Raw genomic sequence first — 14,543 nt, forward strand, 5'->3', positions numbered from 1 at the left:
AAAAATCAATAATAAACAAACATATGAATTGAACACTCTGGCTTATATTGTTGACAACAAATAAAGTAATAGTTTTGTTTGTTATCAGCATTTAAAAAATATCCTCCCACATATGTCCACTCCTAAAGCAAACATTGAAATTATTATTTATTCAAACTGTGGGTTTCAGCTATAATCTTGCACTCACACATAATGCCACACCCAATTTTCTAGATACACCCATGGAGTGTGTGTGTGTATAGCAGAGTGTGAAAGTTTTCCTCTCAGACTCTCTCAACTGTCACCTACTTCCTTTATGCTTGCTTCCTCATTGCGTTTAGGCTGCAGCTATAGTCAAACGCTAGTCAGTAGTCAGTCATACACTATGTAAATTGTGACAGTCATACGCTGTGTAAACTATGACTATGGCTTCCTTTTTAGTCTCGAGAGAACACATTGGGACAGGACTGATGTTTGGCTCTCAGTCTGAGGTGCAAGGTATGCTTGTGTCATGCCTCAAGACAAACATGTTAAGGCTGCTTTACTCTTTTGCATCTTCCCTTTTACTGTACGTCACGTAACATCTGCACAGTACACAAATATCTTCACTAACATCAACAATTCAACCATGAATTTAGCTTTATTTATACGAAAAAATAAATAAATAAAAAAAAGAACAAAAAAACACACAGAGAAGTCATCCACTCAGTCAGTCATTAGCTCTGTCATTCATAAGTAGGCTACTTGAGTGGAGTTGCTCCAACTGGGCGGCCACAGGAGTGTTTATCTCAGTGTGTTGTTATCAGGAGCGTGTGGAGTTATTGCAGTTCTAATGCAGTCAGACGGGGAATTCATTAAGCAAGTAAAAGCATGCATTTCTCTGTTCTCTATTGGTTTCGGTAAATTACTCACACTCAAGCAATGGCTTATAGGGCAGAGAGAAGGAGAACGAGGGAAAAGATCAATGATATATATAATATATACATAAACTACAAGTACTGCATAGTGTTTCTGCTTTTCATATGAGTTGCACTATGAAAGTGGCCACACAGCAAAAAGTCCAAGTATGCATGGATAAGTGAAGTTGTCCTCTTGGTAGAATGCTAGTGATCCAACACAATGAAGTATGTATTGCTGTCCATCTATAAACCTTCAGAAATTAGTTTGAGGCTTGAAAATGAGAGTCTTGTTTTGATGTGCTGACATTGCACTCAAAGGTAGTACGGCATGTGGCAAGTTGCTAACATGAAATGCATTGTAGTGGTGTACCTGAGGTATTCTTGCATAGATTAATGTTCCACTGAAGATGTTACAAGGTATGACTGCATATCTATTTCAGGGCTGCAAAATACACCGTCCAGCCAACCAATCAACAGAGAGATCCTCAGAGTCCACAGAGCCTGAAACAGCCAGAGGCTTTCAAGGTGCAGTGTGTAGCTTTAGGGTTTGAGAGAGCTTCTGCAAAGGAGATAACTAGGCCTGAGAGTAGAAAATGTATATACATCTCCCAGTAGCCCGTACATTATTTGTGTACTTTTTGTCAATCATTTTTTGTCTCAGAATGGGAATGAGAAGGACTGGAATAAAAAGAGAACCCAACAGTTCTTGTGATCGTTTAACATGGTTCCCCGCAGGAACAAAATTTACTTTTTTTTTTTTCATTCACAACTCAGCCACGTCACTCAGCCACTCGTAAGACACAACAAAACGAAACAATTGTCCTTCCTGAGTATTGACCCCATCTACCCGAGGCCACTATACTGCAGCACCGTGCCGAGGCCTTTCCCTCAGCTCTCCAGGCGTAACCTTAACGTGTAGTGGACCACGAGTGTCTCGGCCATCAGCGCCGCCACGGCCCAGGGGACGGCGTACTCCAGCGTGACCAGGCCCAGGAAGTTGTACTGGAAGTGGGAGTAGTCCCACGGGCACGCGCCCGCCAGCCGGAGCGCGAAGCCCCAGCTGAACTCCCACGCGTACGTCAGGACGGTGTAGAGGGCCAGCCGGGCCACCAGGGGGCAGCGCTTGCGCTTCAGCCGCGAGCTCAGCTCCTCCACGAAGAAGACGGCCAGGCCGTACATGGGCAGCGCCCAGAGGCTGGTGTGGCCGGGCAGGCGCGGGTCGCGGGTGACGCAGAGGTCCCAGGCGGCGGTGAAGGCCACCTCACAGAGCAGGCCGTGGAGGGCGTAGAGGTAGAGGCGCGCCAGTGGGGACAGAGCGTTCTGTGGGGACGCCTGACCGTCGCCCGGTGACTCAGCATCAGGTGCCTCTGTGTCTCCTCGGTCCCTTGCTGTAGTCAGAGCACACACACGCGCACACACACACACACACACACACACACACACACACACACACACACACACAAGAATAAAGTATTTATCTATTAACCACTTTTAGATGCACATTCTTAAGCAGAATCTTAAGCGGATTAAAATATATAATGACATATAGACATGCACAGACACACTTATGCACACACACAGACACACAAGAACACACAGAAGCAGAATTGTTTGTGTTCTTCATCGATAAGCGTTAATTAATGACAGCAGTAAACCTCTCCCTGGTTATTGATCAAACAATATTGATCGTGACATGCAGGTTTCGGTGAGCCATATTTCAAGAGCAATGTCTAAAAAGTCCCATGACACATTTCTCTTGGTTTTGAAAGCTAGTTTGGTAACTTAGTTTACTTATTCGTCCTGATGGAAACGTTCAGGACCTCTGACTAAAGAGGACTTCTTAGTGATAGAACAAAACAAACAAGCAAACAAGCATAGCCCTGTGGTAAACCCAGTGAGGCTACTGAGCTATAGGTGGCAGGGGTTTGAGGAGACCAATTAGTCCTGGTGCATGTGTCCTCACAGCCAGACATGTTGCTATTTTAGAGGTGAAGACGCCTAGTATCACTCATTTTACAAGCTCTGTCTGTTTATCTTTTTTCACTTCCACAATTAGGTGATTCGGTTCAGTAGATGCAATACTACAGCATGTGTTTTATATGCAGCTGCCCACAGGAAGTTTAAAATTACTATCACCTACTACTATCAACAGGCTGTGAGCTGTCTGTAGTGCACTTGCACAACACCTAAAAGCATGACCCAAGTGCACATGCAGACAGACATGCATACATGTACATATAATAATATCATATTAAACACAGACCCGTTGACACATGTGATACTGTAGACTGTGCTAGTACTGTGCTATTTAGTCTTACCACACTAAATCATACTGTGTAGGCCTACGACTCACTAGTACAGCAACATTAGTGCAACATCATTGAGTTCCATATAGTGACACATACATGAACACATTTCAGATGATGCCACACACATGCTCAATGGTGTTTTTTGCCCCCAACGGCACCTTCCAGGCAGCACATCCTAAAAGGCACTACCTTTACCCTATTCCTAACCTTAACCCCCTCAACCCTCATCCTACCCCTAAACTGAGGGGAGTAGTGCCTTGAAGGCAGCGCTGCCTGGAAGGCACCATTGAGGGCAAATAATACCAAAGACCCACACGCACATATACACATTTGCGAGTGAGTAAATGACACACAATTTGAAGAGTGGGACTCCTCTACTCACATGCCAGCCTGGCGCCCACTCTCTTCCATGATCGAGTTCCAGTCTCCATGTTCGCTCAGTGCTGCTCTGTTAGGCTCAAACTCATCTCAATAGATTACTGGTGTGCGTGTGTGCGTGTGTGTGTGTGTGTGTGTGTGTGTGTGTGTGTGTCTGTGTGCCGCCGTCACACACGCCGCCGCTGTCTCTGTATCTCCTCTTCTGCCCCGTCCTGCGTTTGCCCTGAGCTAAACATTAAACCGCGGGAGGAGAAGACGATGGCCCGAGGATGATGAGCCGGTCTCTGTGGCGCCCAGTGGCAAGAGTGACCGCTGGCAGTTGTCAGTGAGAGAGAAGCAATTCCGCCCCACCTGACAACAGGTGAATAGGTAGGCTTACACCTGAGACGCAAGCAATTGGACGTGCATGAAAAAAGAGCAGCGATGGAAGGGGAGAAAGAGAGATGTTTTTTTCTGTCTTAGAGTGTGGGGCTTATCTGTTAGGGGCAGGGGGTAATGGGCGTGGTGTGTGTGTGTGTGTGTGTGTGTTGGGGGGGGGGGGGGGGGGGAGTATGGGGTATAGGCCACTGGGATGGGCACTAAAGATAAGGGACGAAGAAGGGTGGGTGTCTCTGGTTGGCACTAGTGGAAAAAGACATTCTCCACCAATGACCAGAAAGAGATATTTGATGTGTTGTTAGCCTGGCCAATACCACCACGCCCTGACCTCTGCTATAAACTCATTTGAGTGTGGTGAAATTGGGACTAACAGCAAAAAAACTGTTTCCGACTGTTTCCATTCAGGTTCTGTTTGGAGCCTTAGAGACTAAAATGATCACACACACACACACACACACACACACACGCACGCACGCACGCACGCACGCACGCACACACACACACACACACACTCACACACACTCACACACACTCACACATACGCATACCACAAACATTAAGTGGTAACCTGTGACACTTGTAGGTCTTCATCCACTGCACATACGAAAATGCAAACTTCTGTTCCTGAGTGAGGTAAACATTCAGGGTCATGTTCTCCGGTGACATTCAATGGGAGAGCTGCATCAAACATGAGCTCTGACAGGATCTCGTGTCGTGTTTTTGCATCGAGAGATAAGCGGACGTCTGTCACGGTGCCGTTGGGGTGACCACAGTGTTTACTTTCCTCCATCATGTAATAAAAAGGGACAATGATGGCTCTGGTCAGACCAGAGTCCATCCCCAGCTCACATGAACACACGGCCATATAGGAACATGGACAGTTGGACACGTCACACAGCATGCTCTCAGCCACTTCCACACATGACAACACACTTGCAATATTCTCAGAACGCAAGGGGATGTGTTAAAACATCCTGGGCTGTCATAGTCAAGTTTCTTACAGCATCGTATCCGTGTGTGTGTGTGTGTGTGTGTGTGTGAGCCCACCACCATATTAAAAAAGTTGAGTGGATTCACACTGCAGGTGCTAATGCTGTGCTGCTGTATATTTTCAATTGCTTGCTTGCACAAGAACTGATCTGCTGTAGATGTGAACACACATGCAGTGAAGTCCCCTTTAGAGAGAGAGAGAGAGAGAGAGAGAGAGAGAGAAAGAGAGAGAGAGGGAGGGGAGAGAGAGTGTGTATGGATGTGTGCGTGTTATGAGTGCATCTAGCAACTCTCTAGTGTGAAGTTGTTGAACACCTACTTTATTATTTGCAACCTTAGAGTTAGTTATTTTTGACATTTCGAAATAGATAATCCTTAAATTCTCAGTATTTATCTGCATTGTTAAATCCAATAACACAGCAGCAAGTGCATATATGCTCTCTGCAATCTAAGCATTGCTTCAAAACCAAGAGGGAAAATTTCTCTTTGAACTTTGTATCTTTCTGGCAGTGGTGGCAGTTCCAGTAAGAACGAGATAAAAAACATATACTGTAGCCTACATGTACTGTAGGTAAAGGGTAAGAGACAACACAAGGAACATGTACTGTACATGTAGACGCCTCACACTGTGCAGAGCGCAGAATGAAAACATCTGCATTTCACACTTACAAGGACTGCAGCATCATCTTTTTTTTTAGATGCTATGACATGATTACCATTGTGGTTTCTAAGGCAAAGGAACACAAAACAACCAGCAATGTATTTCAGGCTTATTGTATTGCTTCACCACCATTTTGAAAACAGGGTGTGTTTTTGTATCAATTCAAATGGTGCATGTTTGTGACATTTTGTTGGATGAATGACATTTTGAAAAAGGATGGTTTAGGTCTGATTACAAAATCAAAAGTCATTTACATTTCATTTAGCATATCAGCAAGAATAGTGTCTATCAATAAATGCTTCTATGTAGAATTTTGAGCTAGACTTGGAGCCAAGTTTAGCAAAACAAATCTTGTACACTACTGGTCAAAAGTTTTGGGTCACTTAGAAATTTCCATTTTGCTCCATTATAGACAGAATACCAGCTGAGATCAATGATCAGCATTATTTTCTTTCTAATCAGGGCAGCAGTTTTCAGATTACAATATGTGCTTGATTGCAAAAGGCTTCTCCAAAGTTTTCTCAGTTATACTTTTAAAACTATTAGTAAACAAGCCTTTGGAACATTGGATGAACGGTTGCTGATAATGTAGATATTGAATTACAGCCAATTATGTTTACTACAATCGAGAACCCTTTTGCAATTGTCAGCAATTAAAACACATCAGCCAGGCTGGTGAGATGGTATGAAACCAGTCATGCAAGGTGCAATATCCGTTTTGAAAAGGCTGTAGCAAATTAGCATATTTAATCACAGGAACTGAAAGAGTCAGCATGGCATGCTTTCATATCTACTGTACATTTCCTTACTGTCACACATTTTCCGCTTAAAGTAGCTGTGTCAAAAAAGAGAAAAAACGTTTTCTCAGACCAAGGCACTGCTTTGTTAAAAAAAAGTCTTTATTAAATTATCAATTTAATAAAGACCTTTTTAACAAAGGAGTGCCTTGGTCTGAGAAAACTTTTTATCTCTTTTTTGACTTCTGGATTTTGACCTTGTACCAAAGAGCACCCGAAGGAAACTGAAAAACTTGGATAAAGAGCACGCCACAAATAGATAGATAGATAGATAGATAGATAGATAGATACTTTATTGATCCCCAAGGGGAAATTCAAGAAAGGGAGTGCCCACGGCACTGGAGAATGCAGTAGGCCTTCTGTAAAGTAACTGTGTGTATGGTGTAGACGCAGGATGCAGAGGGGTTCACAATAATAAAAAAAATGGTAGCACTTTATAATAACCGTCGCCTATTTATAAATGGTAAATTAATACTTTATTTAGTATAAATTCATACATAATATAACTATTTAGAAATCACATAATGATAGATTGTTAATTATTGTTAACTGTTATTAGGCTGCCTATAATAAGTAAATTGATAGTTTATTTAGTATAAATTAAGTTACTTACAAGCATATTTGTTAACAGTTAACGTGCAGCTTGTAAGTGTTAACAAGCAGGTTGTTAATGGTTACAAAGACAACGACGATTATTATAAAGTGCTACCAAAAAATAGCAGTAAAGTAATGAAAAAGTAATTAAAGTAGTGATAGTAATGCCTTGTTGAAGTGGTTTATGGCCTGAAAAACACATGCACAGACAGAAGTTTACCCAACCTGGCCATGGTCAATGGCAGTATTGGTGATCTCTTCCTAACCAAGACCCAGATGTTAACATGACCTTATACTGTAACTCAGAAAAGCATGTTGATGACATTGATACAGGAAAGCCCCTGCATTTTTCCCTGAAGGCATCAGGTCATTCCAGAGACTGGTATATCAAGCTAAGACATGATTGGGATTGGAACCACACGGATGGGAAATAGCCACATTTCCAAATGACATGCTGGACTTATGAATCATGTCAAATCATACAGGTTAATCTGTTGGGTTCTTAGGACTATTGAATGACTCATACAACACACTGGGAAGTTGTGTGAATTATCTACATCTACAGTCTGACGTGTGTTTACATGTAACCATCCATCCTCTGATATTCCCACATTTATTTTTGTCTCCACTCCACTTATCTAATATATACATGGGATCAGACACACAACCAAATAAACACACACAGACACACAGACACAGACACACACACAGACACACACACACACACACACACACACACACACACACATTATACGCACCCCCCCCCTCCTTTCTTAAAAAAGATTCAAGATTATGTGATTCACAGATTCCGTTTTAGTGGGCTCAGACTGAAAGAGCTCTTCCTTCCTCGTTGTGATACAAGGCGAGCCTCAGAGGAGGCTCACTCATTAAAGTGCATCACGAGAGAGAGAGAGAGAGAGAGAGAGAGAGAGAGAGAGAGAGAGAGAGAGAGAGAGAGAGATAGAAAAGAGGACAGTACAACAGGAACAACCCACACACACACACACACACACTCACAGAAGGACACTTATGGTACCATCACCAAGCTATGTCTGGGGCCCACTTGTAGATTTTGTTACCGGATCCAAACCTGAAAAGTGGTAAGTCAGTGGACAATTTTGTTTAGAAATTGAGTTTGCTTATTAGTAAGTATAGAAATACATGTTTGTACAGATCTTAGCTATGACAACTCATATTGAATACTTGTATTATATTGGTTTAGAATTAAAACTCTTTTAAGGTAGGGTGACCAGACGTCCCCGGTTTCAGGGGACCGTCCCTGTTTTTTGTTAGCCTGTCCCCGGGAAAGTACAGATGTCCTCGTTTTTCAAAGATAAAACTTGTATATATTTCAGTCAGATTGATAGTCAAACTGAAAATGCCCCCGTTTTTTTTTTTTTTTCACATTTTGGGGATTATGTCCCCGGTTTTGGTCTCGGACATCTGGTCACCTTATTTTAAGGACACACTCTGTGTGCATGATATACTGTATGGTGGTTATGCCGTACTAGCCCAGTGTTACGGCAAGCAGCTTCAGAAGTCGTCAGGACTCAGATGGTGCAAGAAGATCATAGAGGAAATGAAATAAGTTGTGTCAGCTTATCGCACCTACTTCCTATATTTGTGCATGTGGTACAAACTAAATGTGCACTACCCACTTTGTTTTGGGGAGATGTTCATAGCGCAACATTTCTGGGCCAGCAGCGCACCAATGCTGCAGTCTCTCATAGCCTACTGAAACTCCTTACAAAAAACTCCACATGTTGAGGCCAACTATTGCAACATGTTGGAGAATAGAGACTTCTACATAAACAAAAACATGACTTTTGGTACAGTTTTTCAGTTTGGGTGTATTTCTTTGCAAAGATGCCTGAATGACATGATATCTTTGCAGGTTTAGTCAATGAGTCCATCAGAGAATCGTACAGTCTTTGACAAGCATTCATTCATTCATTCATTCATTCAACTGTTATTTGTTCTCAGAGGTACATTGAGGGTAGTCCTCATTTTCAGTGAAGCCGAGATTACAGTAACAATGAAAGAACAAGAGATATAGTATAATAAGTGTGGATAAAAAAGAAAAAGCATGCCTAAGGATCGTTTTAAAGTATTACATTGGAGTCTGCAGCACTGTTGTTCAAGAGCAATAATACAAGGACAATATGTGCAGACTGGCTGTGTAGACTGGTGCCTTGATACATTTGTCATGCTCACTCCCTATTTGAACTTTTGAACCTAAACAAAATGTTGACAGATTTATCCATTATGTCCAGGCAAATTAAAATGCTAATTTATGGCAACGAGGATTTTTTATATCACAATTTTAAACTCTGAATGTGTCCGTCTTTCTTTTGTATGCCACTTTGCTGCTCAACACATCAGCTATCTGTGTTTCTAGGCCTTTAAGAGAGTGTGAGGAAGTGGGGGAGGCGACAACATTCCTGCTCTGAAGAAAAAGTGCTGTTCCTGGAAACACTGCAGCTGCGCGCCACTGTGGCCTCCATTGGTTTACAAAAAACTACAGAGACCTTCACACAAGCCCAGACTTTCACCTAAAGCAGTCAACTTTGTAAGCATTTGAGTGTGGTGCGGTGTGTGTGTGTATGTGTGTGTGTGTGTGTGTGTGGTCATTATGGAGCCCAACACCTCCCAGTTCCACTGCAACCATTCCACACAGTCTCTGGTGACCTCGGTGCTGCCCCCGGTGATGATCACGGAGGTGCTGGTGGGCTTGCCCTGCAACCTGGTGGCTCTCTGGATCTTCTGGTTCCGCATGATGGGCTGGCGCGCCAACGCCATCTTCCTCTTCAACCTGGTGCTGGCCGACTTCCTGCTGCTGGTCAGCATGCCCTTCCGCATCAACTACCTGCTGCACGGCGAGGACTGGATATTCCACGGAGCCTGGTGCCGCGCCAACCTCTTCATGCTGGCGGTCAACCGCTCGGCCAGCATCGCCTTCATGACGGCGGTGGCGGCCGACCGCTACTTCAAGGTGGTCCACCCGCACCACCGGGTCAACCGGGCGAGCCCGCGGCAGGCCTGGATGGTGGCGGCGCTCACCTGGGCGCTGGTGGTGGGCCTGCGGCTGCCCCTGCTGGGCACCGCGCTGGAGAAGGTGGGCGACGACGGGCGCATGCTGTGCCGCAGCTTCGACTCGTACGCCGCGCCGCCGCCGGGCATCGTGCTGCACAACGCCGTCTTCGTGCTGGAGTTCTTCCTGCCGCTGCTGCTGCTCATCTTCTGCTCGGCGCGCATCGCCTGCATCCTCCGCCGGCGCAACCTGGACCGTGAGCGCAAGGTGCGCCGCGCCATCCGCACCGTGGTGGTCATCGTGGCCGTGTTCGTCGTCTGCTTCGGCCCCGGCATCTTCACCGGCCTGGCGGCCGTCCTCTACAAGAAGCTCCGGCCCAGGGACTGCGACGGCTACCAGCTGGTCACCCAGCTCTTCAGCCTCTCCATCGGCTTCACCTACCTGAACAGCGCCCTGGACCCCGTCATCTACTGCTTCTCCAGCTCCATGTTCCGGAACGCGCTCAAGAGCTCCATCAACCGGCTGGGCGTCGCCGATCTGCAGCTCAGCCGAAGAGGCAGCATGACCAGCGACAGCTAACAGAAGTGGGTCGTCGTCGTCGTACCACATGAACATTATCACATGCCGATGAACACCACTGATGCTGCCTCCTGCTGGCTTACGCTGGTCTTCAGCTCTGAGAGGTCAATCTATTGGACATTTCCTCATGCAGAGTGAATGCACTGACAAATGACGAGGGTACTACTACCCACTCGGCTACTTGTATGAACAAGTACAAAGGACCAGGGGATTTAGGGAGCTAGAGGCCGCAGTAGTGGTCTCCTTCAGAACATTGATCTTGAGCTATTTCTCTTGTGACTGAAATCCAGACATTTGAAGGTCACTTAAAGGGTAGCAGAGACAAATTTGCACACAGGTGATCCATGTGACAACATGTGAACCTGTCATATGGATCCTTTCAGAATGTCCCAGGACTATGCAAAGATCTGGTTATGTTATACAACTGTAAACAAACAGTAAACTGTGTAACTGTAAACAATATATATTCATTTGGATTAGTAATTGTGTAATATGTGATTATAAAGCTTGAGTAAGTGTTGCGTGTTGTGTGTTGTCCAGAGCTGAGCAGCGAGGCATATTTTTAGGCGGGTGATCTAGGTCCTAACAGAATTGAGAAGGACTTCACGCAGAAGTGAAAGGTTAAAGCTTGTCCCTCCCTTTCCCTCTTTTACATGCCCATTTGAACATGAAGCACCCTGTTAAATGCTCCTTTATACCTAACCCCAATGTATCTAAATGGGAGAGAGGCCAGAAGTTATTATGTGCAAGCATTTGAGATGAGCTCTGAGATGCATCTGTAAGGCTAGCTTAATTGCCCTACCTGCAGTGAAGTTGCTGGGTAAGGTTCCTATTGTTTTCTGTATTGAGTGTTACTGTGTAAATAAATAAATGTATTTAATTGTATAAAGCTGCTTTTCTGTAAAAACTTTACCATTTTAATTTCAGGAAAAATATATATTTTTATGGCCTACTTTCTGCTTTGCAATCTCCTCTGAGTTTCAAACTCTCTGAGTTTCAGGTGTGTATTCCTACAATAATCTTATTTGATCCTTCCCATCCTCATTCCATTTCATGCGGTGCTTTAGCATGTTTACAGAAGTCATTAGCATCTGCTGCTCTGAGAGCACACAGCACAACCAGTTGCTGTGTTGCACAAACTCTGCCATCTGTATTCTTGTGCCATTTTGGATATTAGTGTAATGTTAGCTATCTGACATCACTGTCTTCCCAGGGCTGGCTCGACCCAAATGAAAATGAATCATGTTTTTACTGCAAAATCACCATGATGTTTTGGGTTACTAACCATGTTTTTTTTGTTTTTCATGTGTAACCATGATAACCAGGGGTTTATCATAGTTGAGAAATCAGCACCATGCCCCGCAGGGGCGTTGCTAGAAAATGTGGGCCCTATGGCAGACAACAATTCTGGGCCAACAAAGGAAAGTTCTCCGCACTTCTGCAGTTGAGCGACAATCTGGTGCAACCAGGCCAGGACAGAAGTGTATGAAAAGAAGAGGAATGTGAACTCTGATGAAGACGATAACGTCGAAACGTTAGTCAATGTTTTGCACTTTTTAAATAAATATAAAAGAAGACAATCGCGTTGCACCTGCGGCATTCCTCTTCTTTTCAAATAATTCTGGGCCCTCTGAGAGCCCTCTGTCAGTGTAGGGACAGTATGTGGTCATCAGTCCTGTAACGCAGAGCGGTAGATAAAACAGAATGGCGACACTCCCATAGACCTCCATAGGAAAAAATGGCAGCGCTTTTTCCAGGCTATTTCCTCGTTATGGGACTTTTGGAACTATTTACAGCCAATCTCTTGGTCAGTGGTCAATGAGTTAATTGATTACACCTTCCAGCATCCAGGAGTACATCCCACCCTCCTGCGATTCAGCCATTCAGCACAGGTTTTTTGGAACTTTTGATCGTGTGGCGGCAACATCAAAGAGTGTCGCAACTCTCTCTCTCTCTATGGCTCTGCTGTAACGGCTTTGTTTCTTTCCCCCTTTCTCTCACTCTCCCTTACTCTCCCTATCCTATCCCACAAAGACAGCACATGGCCACTAGGTGGCAATGCAAAGCCAAAATGACTCTCGAATGGACAACTATTACTTGCAGAGTGCATCTTGGTGTTAGTGCTGGTCAGTTACAAACACACTTTTTTTCACAAGTGTGTGCTCATGGGATAAACACACCCATGATGTTGTCAGCCTTGCTATGTGTGTGTGTGTGTGTGTGTGTGTGTGTGTGTGTGTGTGTGTGTGTGTGTGTGTGTGTGTGTGTGTGTGTGTGTGTGTGTGTGTGTGCGCGTGTGTGCCTGTGTGTGTTTGTGCGTGTGTGCGTGTGTGTGTGTGTGTGTGTGTGTGTGTGTGTTCATGATCCATGCAGAGCAGTGTTTTACATTAATTTTACATCATTATTATATACTGTAACAAAATGGGTAGTGTTGATTTGAGGATGACATATCCACATGTAACCAGCAGGGACAGTATATGATCATCAGTGAAAGTGTTTAGGTGGGCCAATGACCCTGTATTACCTGATGATGCAGGTTGAACCAGCTGTGTCCTATGTTGACTCAATGTGTTTCAGGACATAGCGTCCTGTAGATCAAGATCAGCTGGTGGAATAAAACTAGCCAAGGTATAATTCACCAATTAAAATCCTGCTTGGTATTCATGTGACATTTTGAATGTTAATTCAGCGACTTAATTGGCCTATACAGCATCTCTGCTGGACGGATTTTAATTGTGTGTAACTTTGGATGAATTGGTCTTGGCTGGCCTGCTCTCAGACTCTCATTTCTCATGAAGACATGACATGGCTGTCAAAAGAATGATTTCCAGAATGCCTTTGGGTCTAATTACAAAACAAACTACACATACCACACATGTATGGCCATGACATTGGTGTCTATTTATTTTACTCACATACAAATGCACACACATAAACTCTGCCCCCTCGGCCTACTTCTTTCATGTCCTATCAGTGTCCTTTCATCACACAAAGTAAAAACATGGCCGATTAGCTACTTCTCAGTTCCTGCTCAAGCAGGCAATATTATTTACAAACATGTATAAGGAATGTGAAAAAATGACTGGATAGTATCGCCACATAACTTAACTGTTTAATGAGGAAGAACAAAAAAAAAGAATACAAATGCATTTCATTTGAAGTGATCCTACAATTTCAAAAGAAAAAGGTTAGAAAATGCTGAAAAAGTAGGCTTACAGATATGTCATGCCTTAACGATTTAGAAAAAATAGGGTTACAGATATTTCATGCCTTAATGACCTGCAACTTGTCTTTGACTTTGTCTCGAAAGTCCTCTGAGTCTGTATTGTGGAAAGTGCTCTTTCACCACAGATTCCTACTCAGTCACACTCGAAACAAAATGGGTTGGAGGACAGGTTGCGGATGAAGTGGGTCTTGGTGAAAAATCACGGGGACTGAATGTTTTCAGATGGACCATACTGACAAGGCAGATTATTACGGTCACATATTTCATGCTGTCGGAGCTGAACATGCCATTTCATCTCACAGTGTGTAATCAATGCTCTCTGTCATCATGCCAGAGCTGCATTCAAGGCACTCCTTCTGATCCTGATAGACTGAGGCAGTGTAGGTTTTGGTAGTTATTAGAGTGTATGGTCTTGGATCTCCTGATGAGAGAGAGCTAAGGAAAGGTGCTGTCCGGTAAAGCTGACCGTTAAAGCTTCGGTGTGTCGTGGGCTGCTGGGTCTAACTCTATAGGGGCAGCTTCAATCAAGCTTCTCACAACCTTATAGCAACCAATTAAAGTCCTGCTTGGTATTCATATGACATTTAGGTTTTCAGGGCTTCGTTGACTCTACAGCATATGTGATTGAATGGTGGTGGCTTGAAAGTACAATAATTGACAATCATCTCTCTCTCTCTCGCGATCGACATATACAGTATGCACATACACACATTTCAATAATA

At 44.0% G+C, this 14,543-nt stretch overlaps 2 protein-coding genes across 3 annotated transcripts; one reads left to right on the forward strand and one right to left on the reverse strand.

Annotated features, from left to right (window-relative positions):
* Positions 1-600: 600 nt before the first annotated feature.
* LOC134064233 (transmembrane protein 229B-like) lies at positions 601-4,010 on the reverse strand. Its single transcript, XM_062520075.1, has 2 exons — positions 3,570-4,010; positions 601-2,266 (listed from the first exon to the last, which is right to left on the reverse strand). The coding sequence occupies exons 1-2, from the start codon at positions 3,616-3,618 to the stop codon at positions 1,767-1,769; spliced, it is 549 nt and encodes a 182-aa protein (XP_062376059.1). The 5' UTR covers positions 3,619-4,010; the 3' UTR covers positions 601-1,766.
* A 3,936-nt stretch (positions 4,011-7,946) lies between these two features.
* Positions 7,947-11,484, forward strand: hcar1-3 (hydroxycarboxylic acid receptor 1-3). 2 transcript variants are annotated; one of them, XM_062520011.1, is made up of 2 exons: positions 7,947-8,085; positions 9,384-11,484. In XM_062520011.1, the coding sequence occupies exon 2, from the start codon at positions 9,618-9,620 to the stop codon at positions 10,593-10,595; it is 978 nt and encodes a 325-aa protein (XP_062375995.1). In that variant the 5' UTR covers positions 7,947-8,085; positions 9,384-9,617; the 3' UTR covers positions 10,596-11,484. The 2 variants fall into 2 exon arrangements, with proteins under 2 accessions (XP_062375995.1, XP_062375996.1); XM_062520012.1 differs by having other exon boundaries at positions 7,974-8,085; positions 9,368-11,484.
* Positions 11,485-14,543: the final 3,059 nt, after the last annotated feature.

Source organism: Sardina pilchardus, chromosome 18 (genome assembly GCF_963854185.1).
Source record: "Sardina pilchardus chromosome 18, fSarPil1.1, whole genome shotgun sequence".
Lineage (NCBI taxonomy): Eukaryota > Metazoa > Chordata > Actinopteri > Clupeiformes > Clupeidae > Sardina > Sardina pilchardus.

Bases quoted from the DNA above. Each gene is read 5' to 3' on its own strand.
- LOC134064233 (XM_062520075.1), bottom strand. From the start codon at position 3,618: ATGGAGACTGGAACTCGATCATGGAAGAGAGTGGGCGCCAGGCTGGCA. The intron at 2,267-3,569 runs GTGAGTAGAGGA...CTCTGACTACAG, and splicing joins AGTGGGCGCCAGGCTGGCAT to CAAGGGACCGAGGAGACACA.
- hcar1-3 (XM_062520011.1), top strand. From the start codon at position 9,618: ATGGAGCCCAACACCTCCCAGTTCCACTGCAACCATTCCACACAGTCT.